Source organism: Falco biarmicus, chromosome 1 (assembly GCF_023638135.1).
Source record: "Falco biarmicus isolate bFalBia1 chromosome 1, bFalBia1.pri, whole genome shotgun sequence".
NCBI lineage: Eukaryota > Metazoa > Chordata > Aves > Falconiformes > Falconidae > Falco > Falco biarmicus.
The window spans coordinates 21,525,185-21,538,154 of record NC_079288.1 but is presented as its reverse complement, the minus strand read 5'-3'; the positions used below and the strand labels follow the sequence as shown (position 1 = coordinate 21,538,154).

Sequence of the window (12,970 nt, the reverse complement as noted above, 5' to 3'; positions counted from 1 at the left end):
GGGTGTGGAGACCAGAGATTTTGGAGATCCAGGATGTCAAGACATGGGATGCTGGAGGCTGGGATGTGGAGAGCTGAGATACAGGAGACCTGCGATGTGGGACATCCAGGACAGGGAGACTCAGGATGTGAAGACCCAGAATGTTGAACCTGGGATGTGGAGCTGCAGGATGCTGACCCCAGGCTGTTGGCGCAGGGCTCGGTAGCCCTCCTGGTGGCCACGCTGGCCCCAGCCAGCCCCAGCCCAGTGCTCTGGTCCAGCCCTGCCAGGGCAGGGAGCCGGTGCCGGTGGTCCCAGGGGACAGACACAGGGCATGGGGACACGTTTCTTTCACTGCTTTTTATTCCAGCTGATTCTACCGGTTCCTTCACATTTATTCAAGGCACTCGGTGACTGGGCGAGTACAAAATAACCAGTAAAAAGGGGGCTGCGAGGGGGGTGGGTGTGAGGTTGCAGCTTTGGGTGGGGGGCAGCGGCAGCTTCTCCTCCTCCTCCTCCTGGCTTCTGCCTACTTCTTGGCCGGCTCCTTGGCTTGGCTCTCGACAGTGACGGGGATGGTGATTTCGGCAGACTGGATGGCCGGCTTGGGCAGGGGGGCCTCCACCGTGAGCATGCCATCGGGTGACAGCGAGGACCGCACGGCTGTGGCTTCAACGCCGGGGGGGAGGCTGCAGGAGGAGAGGGGGGTGTCAGGGCTGCAGCACCCACCACCCCACCCTGATCCCGGGGGATGCGATGCTCAGCCCTGAATTGCCACCTGCCTCTGCTCCCAGTTTGGGTGAACAGCATCCCCAGTTTGGCCAGTGGGCACTGAGGGGATGGGTGAGTGGGCAAACACACGCAGGCGGCTGCCAGGATCCCACCTCCCCTCCTCCCTGGTACTTACGTGTATTTTCGGGTGAAGCACCTGGAGATGAAGCCATGCTCATCCTGCTTCTCCTCGTGTTTGCCTGACAGGAAAGAAAATAATCCTGGGGTGGTTGGAAGGGGCCAGGCTGGGTGGGCAGCGAGCTGGGAGGGTCTCTGTGCCCGGGGTGCCCCTTCCTTGCCCCGACCGCCACATCCCAGCATCATCCAGCATCAGGGAGGGGATGATTCTGCCTCTCCTGGTTTTCTTTGACTTAATATCAGTCTGGAGTAACTGGGGGACGGGACAGGACCAGGGGCAGTGGGGCCTCTCCAGGAGCATCCCCCAAAGTCCCAGGGAGCAAAGTGTGGTGCCAGGAGCTGGTGGTGGCCAAGGAGACCCAACCGCTGCCAGCTGGCCCCACAGCCCTCATTTTGGGTCCCTGGCAAGGGGGGCTGGAGACTGAGCACCCTGGGACTGCACCCCCGAATCCAGCTGGCTGGGGAATTGCCCCCACCCCCTGCAGACTCCCCTTTGCCAAGCACAAAGCATGCACTGGCCTCGTGCTGCGGGGCCTGGGCTTCGTCACGGCATCCCTGGCTGAGCTGCCCAGGGTGCCGGGGGGAACGGGGGGGGCGCAGGGCACGTGACACCCCCCTGTCACCCCCAAGTCCCTCTGTGGCTCACAGCCGGGGGGTCCCGCCCCATGTCCTGGCTGGGACAGCAGCAAGGGGACAATAAAGAGGGCTGGAGGGGTCTCTTCACCCTATGCAACATCTGCAGCGTGAATGTGCCCCGAGACTGAGCTTGTAATGCTGGGTCTTCCTTTCAGCCTTGATCTTCCCCTTTTCCCTCTCCTGCCCCCTCTGCCTCCACCTTTTGATTTTCCTTTCTTTGTGTCCCATCACTTATTCCGCTCTATTTTGCCCTTCCACCCTTTTTCCCCGCAGCAAGAGCTGGGGCAGCTGCCCAAGCCCACTGCCTGGTGGGGGACCCCACAGCCCCCCATCCCCAGTACCCACCAGTTATCTCCACGATATTATCCTTGGTCTTGACCACCAGCTCCTCGGGTGCGAAGTGGTTGACATCCAAGGTGACTTTCCAACTGTCGGCGGTCTGGCGGATCTCGGAGATGCCGCTGCTGAGCTGGCGGCTCAGCGCCTGCCCGTAGGGCGAGCCGGGGGACGGCAGCAGCGCGCTTTCCCGGGGGAGCAGACGGAAATATCCCGGCCAGGCGCTGCCGCTCGGCCACTTGTACCAATCCTCGGGGATATGGGGCATCCCAAAGGACTGGTCGAAGAGGCGGCTGCCACGGCACCAGTCATGGAAGGGCTCCCAGCTGGGGCTGCGCAGGAAGGTGAAGGGGACGCGGCGCTCGGCCATGGTGCGTGGGGCTGCCGGGGGGGTGGCCAGCGGTGGCTTATGAAGAGGCCTGGCGGTTATTTTTAGCCGGGCAGCTCAGCTGGCTATTAATGGAAATTTCAGCAGGGCCCAAGGAAGGGACGAGAAACTTTGCCGGCGCTGGGGCGGCCACACGCAGCCGCATTGGATGGGTAGCAGGGGGCCGGGGCTGGCAGCCCCCCAGGTCCCTCCCGCCAGGGAAACATCCGCCTGCCTCTTGCCGCGGGAGGTTGTGTCTGCTTGGGAGTGATGGATGGTCCTTGGAGCTGCTCCCAGCCTTGCCCCCGCCTGCCTGCCTTTGCTGCCCGTAAAACCATCCCAGGGATGCAGGGCAGCGTGGGGAGGGGGATGGGGCTCGGCCAGCACCTGCAGGGGGATGAGTCAGTGGAAGAGCCTGTGCACAGCCCTGTACCCGCTGCGTCACCCACCAGCCAGAAGCTTCTGGAGCCCCCCAGAACCCTGGCACCCCTGTGGCTTCAGGGTTCGACAGCACAGTGGGAAATCCCCAGCGCCAGGTTGGGGTGAGGCTGCTCCAGCCCCCTGGGGGGGACCCGTGGGGCTGATGGGGGCCAGTGGGACCAGTGTGGGTTGATGGGGGCCAATGAGACCAGGAGGGACTGATGGGGGCCAGTGGGACCAGGAGGAGTTGATAGAAGTTAGTGGGACCAGTGTGGGTTGATGGGGGCCAGTGGGACCAGGAGGGGCTGATGGAGGCCAGTGGAGGCAAATGGGGGCTGGTGGGGGCCAGTGGAGCTGATAGCGCTGATGGGACCAAGGGTGCTGGAGGGGGGCGGGGGGGCAGCACCCTCTCAGGTTGGGGAGGGTGGCTCCTTCCCTTAGCCTGTTGCGCTGACGTCCAAACGCGCCTCCAGTGATGCCACTTGGCACCTGGGAAGGGATTCCCACTGGGGGCCAAGCTCCAGGCCCCCAGTCCCAGGGAAGGGCTTGTTTTCCCAGCCCAGCAAGCCTGGCATCCCCGGGACCCAGTCACCTCTGCCCCATCCCCCCTTCCCCCCAGCCCTGTGGGGTGGGACCGGCCAGTTCTGGGGGGACAGAGGCACCGTGGTGGGATGTGCCTGCTGGGGCTGAGCTCTGGCTGCTGCACTTTGAAGAAGCGCGTGACCAGCACCAGGAGACAGGCAGTAGCTGAGACCTGACACACTCATGACATAGATGGGGATGCAGGGAGGAGGGGGGGTGCTGCAGCAGAGGATTTTTGGGGTGTCCCAGTGCATCCCACCGCCCCATCAACCCCTTTGTGTGGGGCAGAGCCCAGCAGTGCCTCTGAAGGGCTGGGGGAAAGGGCTGAAGGCAGCTGAGCCGTGTGGGGCTGGAGGTGCGGGGCCACATCCTGCGGGGCTGCCGCAGGCTGGAGGGGAGCCGGGGGGAGGAGGGGGGATGAGGCGCTGCAGGGACTGTGGGGGTGAGCGGGTGGGAGGGATGTGGGAAATGGGAGGGATGCAGAGAAGGATGCAGGGAGGGATGCAGAAAAATGGGAGGGATGCGGGAAATGGGAGGGATGCAGGGAGGGATGCAGGGAAATGGGAGGGATTCAGGGAGGGGTGCTGGAGGGGTGCAGAGCAGGATGCAGGAAGGGATGCAGGGAAAAGGGAGGGATGCAGAGAAGGATGCAGGGAGGGATGCTGGGAGGGATGGGAGGGATGCAAGGGGGATGCTGGGAGGGCTGCAGGAGGCACGGGATGGATGGGAGAGTTGCAGACAAACGGGAGGGAATGCAGAGAAGGATGCAGGGAGTCAGGAGGGCTGCAAGGAGATGGGAAGGGTGCAGGTGGACACATCTGCCCCAGCAACGGGGCCTCCCCAGAGGGTTTCCCCCACCCCGTAGCAGGATGCTCTGGGGGATCAGACACAACTGGTGCCCAGCGCCGCTCTGCACAGAGCCAGAGGCTGATGCACCCGGGGGGGAGATCGAGCCCTGGGCAGCTGGCGAGGGAGAGCAGCAGGGTCCGTGGGCAGCTGGATAAGACCAAGCCTGCATGGATGGAGCCGGTCACCCCTGCCGTGCTGTCCCCTGTGAAGAAACTGCTCCGTGCCCAGCAGAGTCATTTACAATATATACTGTATATTTTATTATAATTGAACCAGCTCACTGAATCTACAGCTGTACTCACAACCCAGAAAAAAAGAGAGAGCGCACGCGCAAGAGGAAAATACTGAAGTATTTCTACAGAGTATTTGTTCCAGTTAGCTCCCTCCGCGGCAGGAGACAAGAGACTGTAAAAGAGGAAGACTGGAAATTTTCCCTGATGTGCTGGCTTGTCCGCGCCGGCGCTGCAGTTGGGTCTTGGGCTTTCAGGAGCCACAGGGGGCTGCAGGGCTGGGGGCTGCAGCCACTGGCAAAATACCCCACCACCACCACCAGTGGCTTGAATTCAGATGTTTTCAGAGGGGACACACCCCCACCCCCAACTCCCAGCAGGGTTTTGGGGCTCCTGTGGCCAGTCTGAGCTTCCCTGTGGGATAATGAGTGGGATGGGGACTACGGGGTGCCCGGAGCTGGAGAGGGGTGGGATGGTTTTCAGAGTGTGTGGCTCAGGAGTTTGTAGGGATGCTGGGACACTCATGCCCGTCATCTCCCCAGGTTCGGAGGGAGCAGGACCCTTCACCTCCTCCTCCTGCCACAGTTGCATCCAGAGCTGCTGCACTGCCCGGGGCTGGCACATGGGGACAAGCTGAGCCATGGAAAGCCACGAGTGTGTCCCTTCCTTACCTGGTCACTCCATTTCTAATGGCTCCACTTGTCTGGGCACCGCAGAGGGTGACCTGCAGCTTTGCCAGCGGAGCAGGGGGTGGGTGGGATACCCAGGGGTGGGCACCTGGCACGACCCAGCACCTGGAGATGTTTCTCCAAGGGCTGGTGAATCCTCAGCCAGTGGCTGAGCCTTGTTCCTCAACGTGCCGGCTTTGGGAGACGATGCTGGAGTGCCCCTCTGCTCACATCTCTGCCCTGCCAGGACCTCTGGTTCATCAGCCCGCCAGTTAACGAGGCTGTCGCATTACCAGCTGAGCTGGAGTCCAAAGGATCCCCCCCGATCCCGGCTGGCTGCAAACCAGCGGCAAGCGGGATGCCAAAGCCCGGCTTTTCATCCAGGGCAGCGGGTTAATCCGGGCAGCTGCCCTCCCACCCAGGGAGGCTCATCCCCATCGTCCTGCTCCAGCCGGCTGGAAAATCCGGGGCCCGCGGGGATTAAACACCAACGGCCCCGGGGGGCCAGGACTGTCCTCAGTGCTTGGGAAGGGATTTTTTTTCTTTTGGAAAATCAGCAACGTCCTGCAAAAGCAGGGCTGCCGGCAAAGCCCGGGACCCTCCTGCCTCTCTCTTTCAATAATTAAGTTTAAAAAGCCACCACGAGGCCCAGGAGCCAGAGGTGGCTGGGGGCTGCGAGCCCAAAGGTGGGGTACCACATGCCGAAGCCGGAGGATGCCTGGATGCAGCCCCAGGGGTGGAAAATCCCCAGCCCAGCCTTCATCCCCACAGCTCCCTCCTCCTGGGGGTGATGGCTCGGTCCTCCTAAAACTGAGATGGATGGATGGGTGCCAGGGCCGGCTCCTGAGCCAGGACAAGCTGTGTTATCCTGCAGGAGTGCCCCCCCCCGGACCTCCCCACTCGGGAAGAGACTTGCGGGTGCTGCCAGCTTTTGTTCGTCCATGGCTCGGCGTGTGCTTGGGTCTAGGGGGGGCGCAAAATGGTTGGTGGTGCCCCTGTCCCCCGGGACACCATGGGGAAACGGTGATGACTCTGCCAGGGGAAAGTGGGAGCTTGTGTCTAGCTGGCATCACACCCTCCAGCCAAGCCTGGACTGAAGAAGCCCCCTCCTGCCTGCGCCCCCCCCCCCCCCCCCCCCCCCACCAAGGACACATTTGTGCTAAAAATGTCAAACCAACCCAAAAAGCACAGGGGGTGTTTCTCGGGGGTCCCCAGCCACCCCCGCCTGCTCACCTCAAGGTCTCTGCTGAGCTATTTGTTCCCTCGCTCTGTGCTCGCCCACCCCACCCCACCCCAGCGCTGGCAGAAATAAGAAGATATCCTTCCCCTCCCCCACCCCGACCCCCCTAACCCCCCGGGCAGAGGGGGGGATCACCCCCTCCCAGGGCGATGCAAGGACCCATTTGCGTTTTAGGCCCCTGCTTTCCCCTGCTGCCAGGTCCATCCTTAGCAGCCCCCGGCTCTTTTCCACCTCCCCGGTGGTCCCCATCTCTGGGGGCACAGGTGGCATTGGCGGGGGGTGCACAGCCGGGATGGTGAGGGGCTGCGGCCGGGTGCTGGGGGGCTCAGAAGCCGGCGCTCTCCGAGCTGCTGTGGCTGTTGTAGCTGGGGCTGCGGCTGGGGCTGCGGGAGCGGCTGGGGGGGCTGCGAGTCCGGCTGCGGCTGCGGCTGGTGCTGTAGCTGTCGTAGCTGCGGCTGCGGCTGCGGCTGTAGGAGTAGGTGCTCAGTGAGCTGGAGGACGAGGGGCTGGGGCGGTAGTAGGGGATGGGACGCTTGCGAGCGCTGCAAATGGAAAAGGGAAACTGAGTCAGGCCCCCGGCAGCAGCTCGGGGAGGGGATCGGCACTGGGACCCCGGCACGGCTGAGCATCCCTGCAGGGTGGTCAGGCTCAGACTGGCTGCGGGGTGTCAGGATGCGGCCATCCAGCATCACTCCCCCCTCCATCCCCTTCCTCCTCCCCAGCCCCCCCGGGGTGTTAGTCCTGGATTAGGCAGCGGCGAGGGCAGAAAGTGAGCAGGTTAATGTGGCCTTTGTGTTTCCCAGACACCAAAGACTGAAAGCTGCTGAAAAAGAGACGTTCAGGATTAGCGAGAGGCGAGCTGTGGCCCGCTGGCGCCTGAGGATGAGGAGGGACGTGGGGAACAGGGGGGCAATGGGGATGAGGGGACATGGGGGGACATGGGGGCCAGTGACATCTGGAGCCGGTAACAGGAGCCGGCCTCCTGCCCCCTTCTCCCGGCCCGGTGTTAGTGGGACCAAGGAGAGACCCGGAGGCGGCTGGGGGCCGAGGGCATCCTATGGTATGAGGAGACACAGAAGAGGAAGAGGAGGAGGAAGAGGAGGAGGAGGAAGCGGAGAGGTTACCCTGGGAGCCAGGCTGGCGGCGATGCTCTCCAAGAGGGACCTTGGGATGAAATGGAAAAGGAGAAGTTGGTATCACTGAGGCAGGACCACACGGTGCTGGACCCTGGGGTGGTGGGGAGTGACAGGGACCAGGAACAGGGCAGGAGGGCAAGGAAAAGCCCTGGGGCTTCTGGCTGGGCTAAAGGGCAGGTGAGGGGGGCTAGGGGTGTCCCCCTGGCTGCCCCCTCCCCACAGCATCCTCCCAGCCTCACAGGCTCTGCTCCTCCTGAACCACAAACAGAGCTGGGTCTGCCATCCCCATCCGTCCCAAGGATGGGTGACAGGACTGGGGGGATGGTCCCTGCAGGGACCGTGGGCTGTGTCCTCCGGCCAAGCCCTGCCGCCTTCCTGGGGACGCCCCAGCAAATCCCAGCTCGGGGATGGAGCAGGAGGGATGCAAAACCAGTGGTACCCAGGCTGAAAAACCTTCATCTGGACTGGGAGCAGCTTTCCCAGCCTGTGTCCTTTAAGGGCATCCATCAGGGAGGGCTGTGGGGAGCTCGAATCCACCAGCTGAGCAGTATTTCTCCTGTCCTCCCTCCTTACAACTTCAATCCAGCCCAGGCAAAATAAAAACCCTCCCACAGCGAGGCAGAGCTGATTTCTGAAAATCCAGCCCCTCCACCCCACGGTCCCGATCTCCCAGCTGATAGCAGGAGAGACAAATAGGTCAGGAACGAGGTAATCTCAGCTCGCCACCAGTACCGCCGCCAGCGCTGCATGTTAACGAGGTACTATATATGCACACAGTGTTTCGTCTGGCACTAAATATTGCCTGTCTTACAGCCTGGGCTCCTGAGTCAATAGGATCTCAAGGAGGAGAAACCAGCTTTTGGAGGGCAGGGGAGAGACACGCTTGAGGCCATAGGTCTTGCAGGAGTATGCGCATGCAGATTAAGGTGAATTCCTATTTGCATGTCTCGAAATGGGGAGACATCAGAAAGGTGTAATATTGGAGGCAGCCTGCTTATCCATCTGGCTGGGCCAGCTGATTCACCCAGCTGGTCGTCCTCAGGGTTATCGATCCATCCAGAGAGCTGTTCACCCATTTGGCTGTCCATCCACCCCTCCATCCATTCATCCATCTATCTGTCCGTCTATCCATCCGTCTGCCCACCCACCCACCCACCCACACGTCCTTCGGGGCTGGCTGGTGGCAGAGCTCAGCCCTGGGCCATGCCAGAGGCTGTGGTAGAGGCTTCACCGTGTGCCCAGACCCACCTGGTGATCCTCCTGGGCTCCATGAAGCTGGGGGAGTCACGTCTCCTCTTCCTGATGGGGGAGTAGCTCCTGGAGCGGCGCCGGGCGCGGGTGGGATCGGGGTCACCGTGACGTGTTCGGGGCTCGTTGTCCTTCTCTCTACACCACGAGGAGGATGAGGGGCATCAGGGGTGTGGGCTGGGATCCAGGTGGGATGCAGGGACAGCCCACCCCCAGCAGCTCCCCACAGGGGTGACACCCCACCTGGGGCTGGCGCTTCCAGTGCCACCAGGGCCAGCAATGGCCTGTAGCCCCCTCACTGAGCCCCGGGCTGGCTGGGTCCACCCTGAGCCAGGGATGCTTTCTGAGCCCGTTGCTGGTACCCCCATGCCCAAGTCTCCCCGGGGGCTGACCTGCTGGCAGGTTTTTTTGGTGAGGGTGAGCGGGAGCGGCTGCGTCCTGCTCTTTTCTCCCGGGAGCGGGAGCGGGATTTGGAGAGGGAGCCGCTGGAGCTCCAGGAGCTGCTGCGCTGGCCAGGGCTGGGCGATGGGCTCTTCCGCCGCTCCGAGGCGTGCCGGGAGTGCTTGGCTGATGACTCCGAGCTGCTGTTGGGCCGGCCCCGGTGGTGCCTCTCCTTCACCCTGCGAAGGCAGACCCCAGCCGCTACTCGTATCTCTCCCGCTGTGGCCTGCAGGCTGTCCCCATGGGAGCCGGGGACCCCCAGTTCCCATGGGGGAGCAGCGGGAGCACCTACATGGCCCCAGCTTTTGGCTGGGCTGCACCCCTGATTATAAAGCATGGGGTGCTGGCTTGCTTGGGATCCTGCACCCTGTGGGATGCTGTAATGCCATGCAGCCATCCAGCCACTGCCCTTTGTGCTGGAACAATCCCTTGTGGGTATGACCTTTCCTGTGATGTGCTGGCATTGACCCACTGTGGCTCTTCCCTGTCCCTATCCCCACCCTCATCCTCATCCTCATCCCCATCCCCATCCTCATCCCTATCCCCATCCCTGTCCTCATCCCCATCCTCATCCTCATCCCCGTTGCCACCCATCCTTGTCCCCATCCCCATCACCATCCTCATCCGCATCCTCATCCCCATCCCCATCGCCACCCATCCTTGTCCCCATCCCCACCCCATCCCCATCCTCATCCCCAACCTCATCCTCATCTCCATCCCCATCTCCATCCCTGTCCCCATCCCCATCCCTCCCTCAATCTCCATCCCCATCCCCATCCTCATCCCCATTCCCATCCCTGTCCCCATCCTCTTCTTCATCCCCATCCCCATCCCTGTCACCATTCTCATCCCAGTCCCCATCCCTATCTCCATCCTCATCCCTGTCCCCATTCCCATCCCTGTCCCCATCCCTTGAGCATCCCAGCCCTGCCCTGGTCCCCAGCTTGGCCCCCAGAGCTCTGCCCAGACAGAACCGGGATGCCCGCATGGGGCTGCACCCCAAATACCAGAGAGCAGCTCCCATGTCCCGGCAGGAATAGCATGACCCCATCCCAGAGCCCCCCTTACTTCTTGGCATGGGCGCCGTGGTTCCTGTCGGGGGCCGAGCGGTGGGTCGTAGGGGTGGGAGCCTGCCGAGCCCTCTGAGTCGCTGCTGTAGCCGGCAGGGCTGAGCGGCGGCGGCGGGGGGGTCCCGGGGGGCCGGTGGCCGTCCCTTGCTCTGGCCGCGGTGGCGGGGCGGCGGCGAGGCGCTGCGGGAGCGATGCCGGTGGCCATGCTTGGCTCGCTCCGGTGTGGGCGACCGGGGGCTACGGACACCGTGTCGTCCCCCCCGGGCATGGGGGGATGGCGGCTCCGTCCTGCCATGAGCCCGTGGAGAGGGGGACGCCGAGGCCGGCCTCTGCCAAGGGGGGAGAGAGAGAGAGAAGGGAGGAAAGGCAGGGAGGGGAGGAAGAAGAGAAGAAAGAAGGAGAAAGGGGATTTTAATGGGGGGTGCCGGGCTGGGGGCGCGGTTCACAACGTCAACGCACATCGCATAAGGCAGGCTACACAGACGCTACTCTGCACCTTCCTCTCGCCCTCAACAACGTGGGTCATGCAAACCTCCGCATGCAAAACGCCAAAAAAAATAATTCAAATAAAATTTTTTTAAAACCCAAAGGAAGGGGTGGGATGGGAGAAAAAAAAAAAGAAAATAAAAAAAAAGAAAATCCAAGAAACCCCCAAGTCGTCAGGGAGGGAGAGCTCGAAGGGAAAGAAATACCCCCCACCCCCCAAAAAAACACCTGGAGCGGGGATAAAGCAAACCCTGGTGCCCACCCACCCCAACCAAGAAAGGGGAAGGGAAAAGGGGGGTAAAACCCAAACGAAGGGAGGAAAACGGGGGGAGAAAAGAAAAGATGAGAGAAGGGAAGGTGGGGAGGTGGGGTAGAGTAAATCAGACTGAGCCGAGGGGAAGGGGTCGAACCAAAGAGGGCTGGAGGTGATGGGGGGTCTGCTCACACAGAGGCATGCACATATATAGAGAGATATATGTTCAGATATGTGTCGTTTCTATATAGTACGGCTTTCAGCTTAAAACAAATCAAGAAACGAGGAGGACGGCACAGAGCGACAATGGAGGGCAAGGCAGGGGGGCGGGGGGCCAGGGGCAAGAAGGCAAAAAGAAACCAAAAAAAAAAAAAAAGAAAGAAGAAAAAAACCATCCAAATCAAATCAAATCAAATTAAAAGAACAAAGCAAAACTTCACAAATGTCCTCGTTACTGAGATAAACGAATGTCTCTGAGCTCTTCCTGGGACACGCATTGAGCTGTTAGCTGTGACTCTGCAGGGAACTGCTAAGTTCTCATCAGCACTCAACACAGACTTTGCTTTCTGCTTCCTTTTTTTTTTTTTTTTTCCATTATATGCTTTTTTTTTTTTTTAAGTCCCTCTTGGTTAACATCCACTTACCAAAAAAGTGGCATTTCCTCCTTTAGTAGGTAAGGTATGAAGAGAAGGGAAAAGCGGGGCAATATAAGTGCATCATTAGATTCACAAAAATGCAAGAGAGAAAGAAAGAGCGAGAGGAGAGACAGAGACAGAGCCAGAGAGAGGAGAAATAAAACAAACCAACTCACTTCTCCTACGGGAAGGGGGGGGGGAATCCTGGGCCACCACCGCGGCCAAGCCCCGTGCCGGGCTCTTGAGGGGTTTTGCCCAGCCCCAGGATCCAGCACGCAGCAATTCCCACATCTCTGAGCTCCCCCCGAGCGCAGCCGCTGCCTGGGGGGGGGGGGGGGGGGCGGGATTCCCCATCTTTGCAACACCACCAGACCAAAAAGATGGGTGGAAACAGCTCCTGCACTGCCGGCCCCAACCGAGGTGGCAAACCCCAGCATGGGGGGCTTTGGGGGTCTCCTCCTCCCCAGCTGCAGCCCGGCTTAGGGTCCCTGAGCATCCCTGGAGGGGTCAATCCTGCGCGGGGTGGTGCTGAGCGCAGTCAAGGGTATCTAACAGGGTTCAGGAGATTGGAGTATAGCCAGGATTGTGTCACCGTGCCCGGGGCTGAGCTGGGGACAGGGACCCCAATTCCCCACTGGTCCCTTGTCCCAGACATGCCTGGTCAGTCAATCCTTAAGGACAAGGTTCTCTCCACCCACCCTGCCATGTCCTAAATGCCGCTTTTCTCCCCCAAAATGCTGGGTGGAAGCCTGGGGACCACTGCAAAGATGCTGCAGAAGGGAGATGAGGCCACCACGTCCCCCAGCATCCTAGGGTTGGGGGGGTCACACAAGCCACTCCGTGTCCTGCATCACCTCCCTGTCCCCACGAATAAGCCAACACCTCCAGCCGCAGGCCAGCAAGCTGGAGCCAAAATGTGGGGATTTGGGGGGGCTGTTTGGTTTGCTTGGTTGGGTTTTTTTCAAAAATCTTGTTGCTGTTGCAAAGGCCCCACAAACCACAAACTGCCCCGCAAGCGAGGGGACACGGACCCCATCCAAAGGGGTGCAGCAGCCCTGGGAGTGGGGATTCGGCTGAGCCCATGCCCAGCCCCGCATCTGGGCAGGGAAAAATAAAAGCAGAGAAGATGAAGATGAAGAGAAGGATGAAGAGAGAAAGAGAAGGGGTTCCTCTTTCCCAGGGCGGCGTTTCGGTGCTGGCTGGCCACGCCGTGGGCTGGGGCTGCAGGGCGAGGGGTTCCCACCTGAACCCCGGAGTGGGAGTGGAGGGGGTCTCCTGCCCGGGCGTGCGGGAAGGCAACGAAGGTAAAAGCATCCCAAATAAATCCAAATCGGCAAAAGGGAAAACGCACACTGGGGCTTGTGGGGATGGGGTGGCCAGGGCTGGGACACTGTCCCCTGCCCTTGGGGACCTGTCTCTCTCCACGGAGCGAGATTTCAACCTTTCCCCGTTTCAGCCCCCCGATATTTTCCCTGGGTTGGGGTG

General features: G+C 61.3%; 2 protein-coding genes across 2 annotated transcripts in view; both read right to left on the bottom strand.

The window, feature by feature from the left end:
• Positions 1-320: 320 nt before the first annotated feature.
• Positions 321-2,408, bottom strand: HSPB1 (heat shock protein family B (small) member 1). The gene is made up of 3 exons (XM_056326750.1): positions 1,870-2,408; positions 887-950; positions 321-668 (listed from the first exon to the last, which is right to left on the bottom strand). Exons 1-3 carry the CDS (start codon positions 2,228-2,230, stop codon positions 509-511), a joined length of 585 nt encoding a protein of 194 aa, XP_056182725.1. The 5' UTR covers positions 2,231-2,408; the 3' UTR covers positions 321-508.
• Positions 2,409-6,434: 4,026 nt separating this feature from the next.
• SRRM3 (serine/arginine repetitive matrix 3) overlaps positions 6,435-12,970 on the bottom strand; it is a 28,923-nt gene continuing 22,387 nt past the window's right edge. The window contains 6 exon segments of the mRNA XM_056326704.1: positions 6,435-6,758; positions 8,601-8,738; positions 8,993-9,220; positions 10,110-10,141; positions 10,143-10,229; positions 10,231-10,440. Of these exon segments, the coding sequence (XP_056182679.1) occupies positions 6,542-6,758; positions 8,601-8,738; positions 8,993-9,220; positions 10,110-10,141; positions 10,143-10,229; positions 10,231-10,440 (912 nt within the window). The 3' untranslated portion in view covers positions 6,435-6,541.

Coding starts and splice junctions, on each gene's coding strand:
- HSPB1 (XM_056326750.1), bottom strand. CDS start 2,230: ATGGCCGAGCGCCGCGTCCCCTTCACCTTCCTGCGCAGCCCCAGCTGG. Junction 951..1,869: donor TAATATCGTGGAGATAACTG/GTGGGTACTGGG, acceptor CTTTCCTGTCAG/GCAAACACGAGGAGAAGCAG. Junction 669..886: donor TGCTTCACCCGAAAATACAC/GTAAGTACCAGG, acceptor CTCCTCCTGCAG/CCTCCCCCCCGGCGTTGAAG.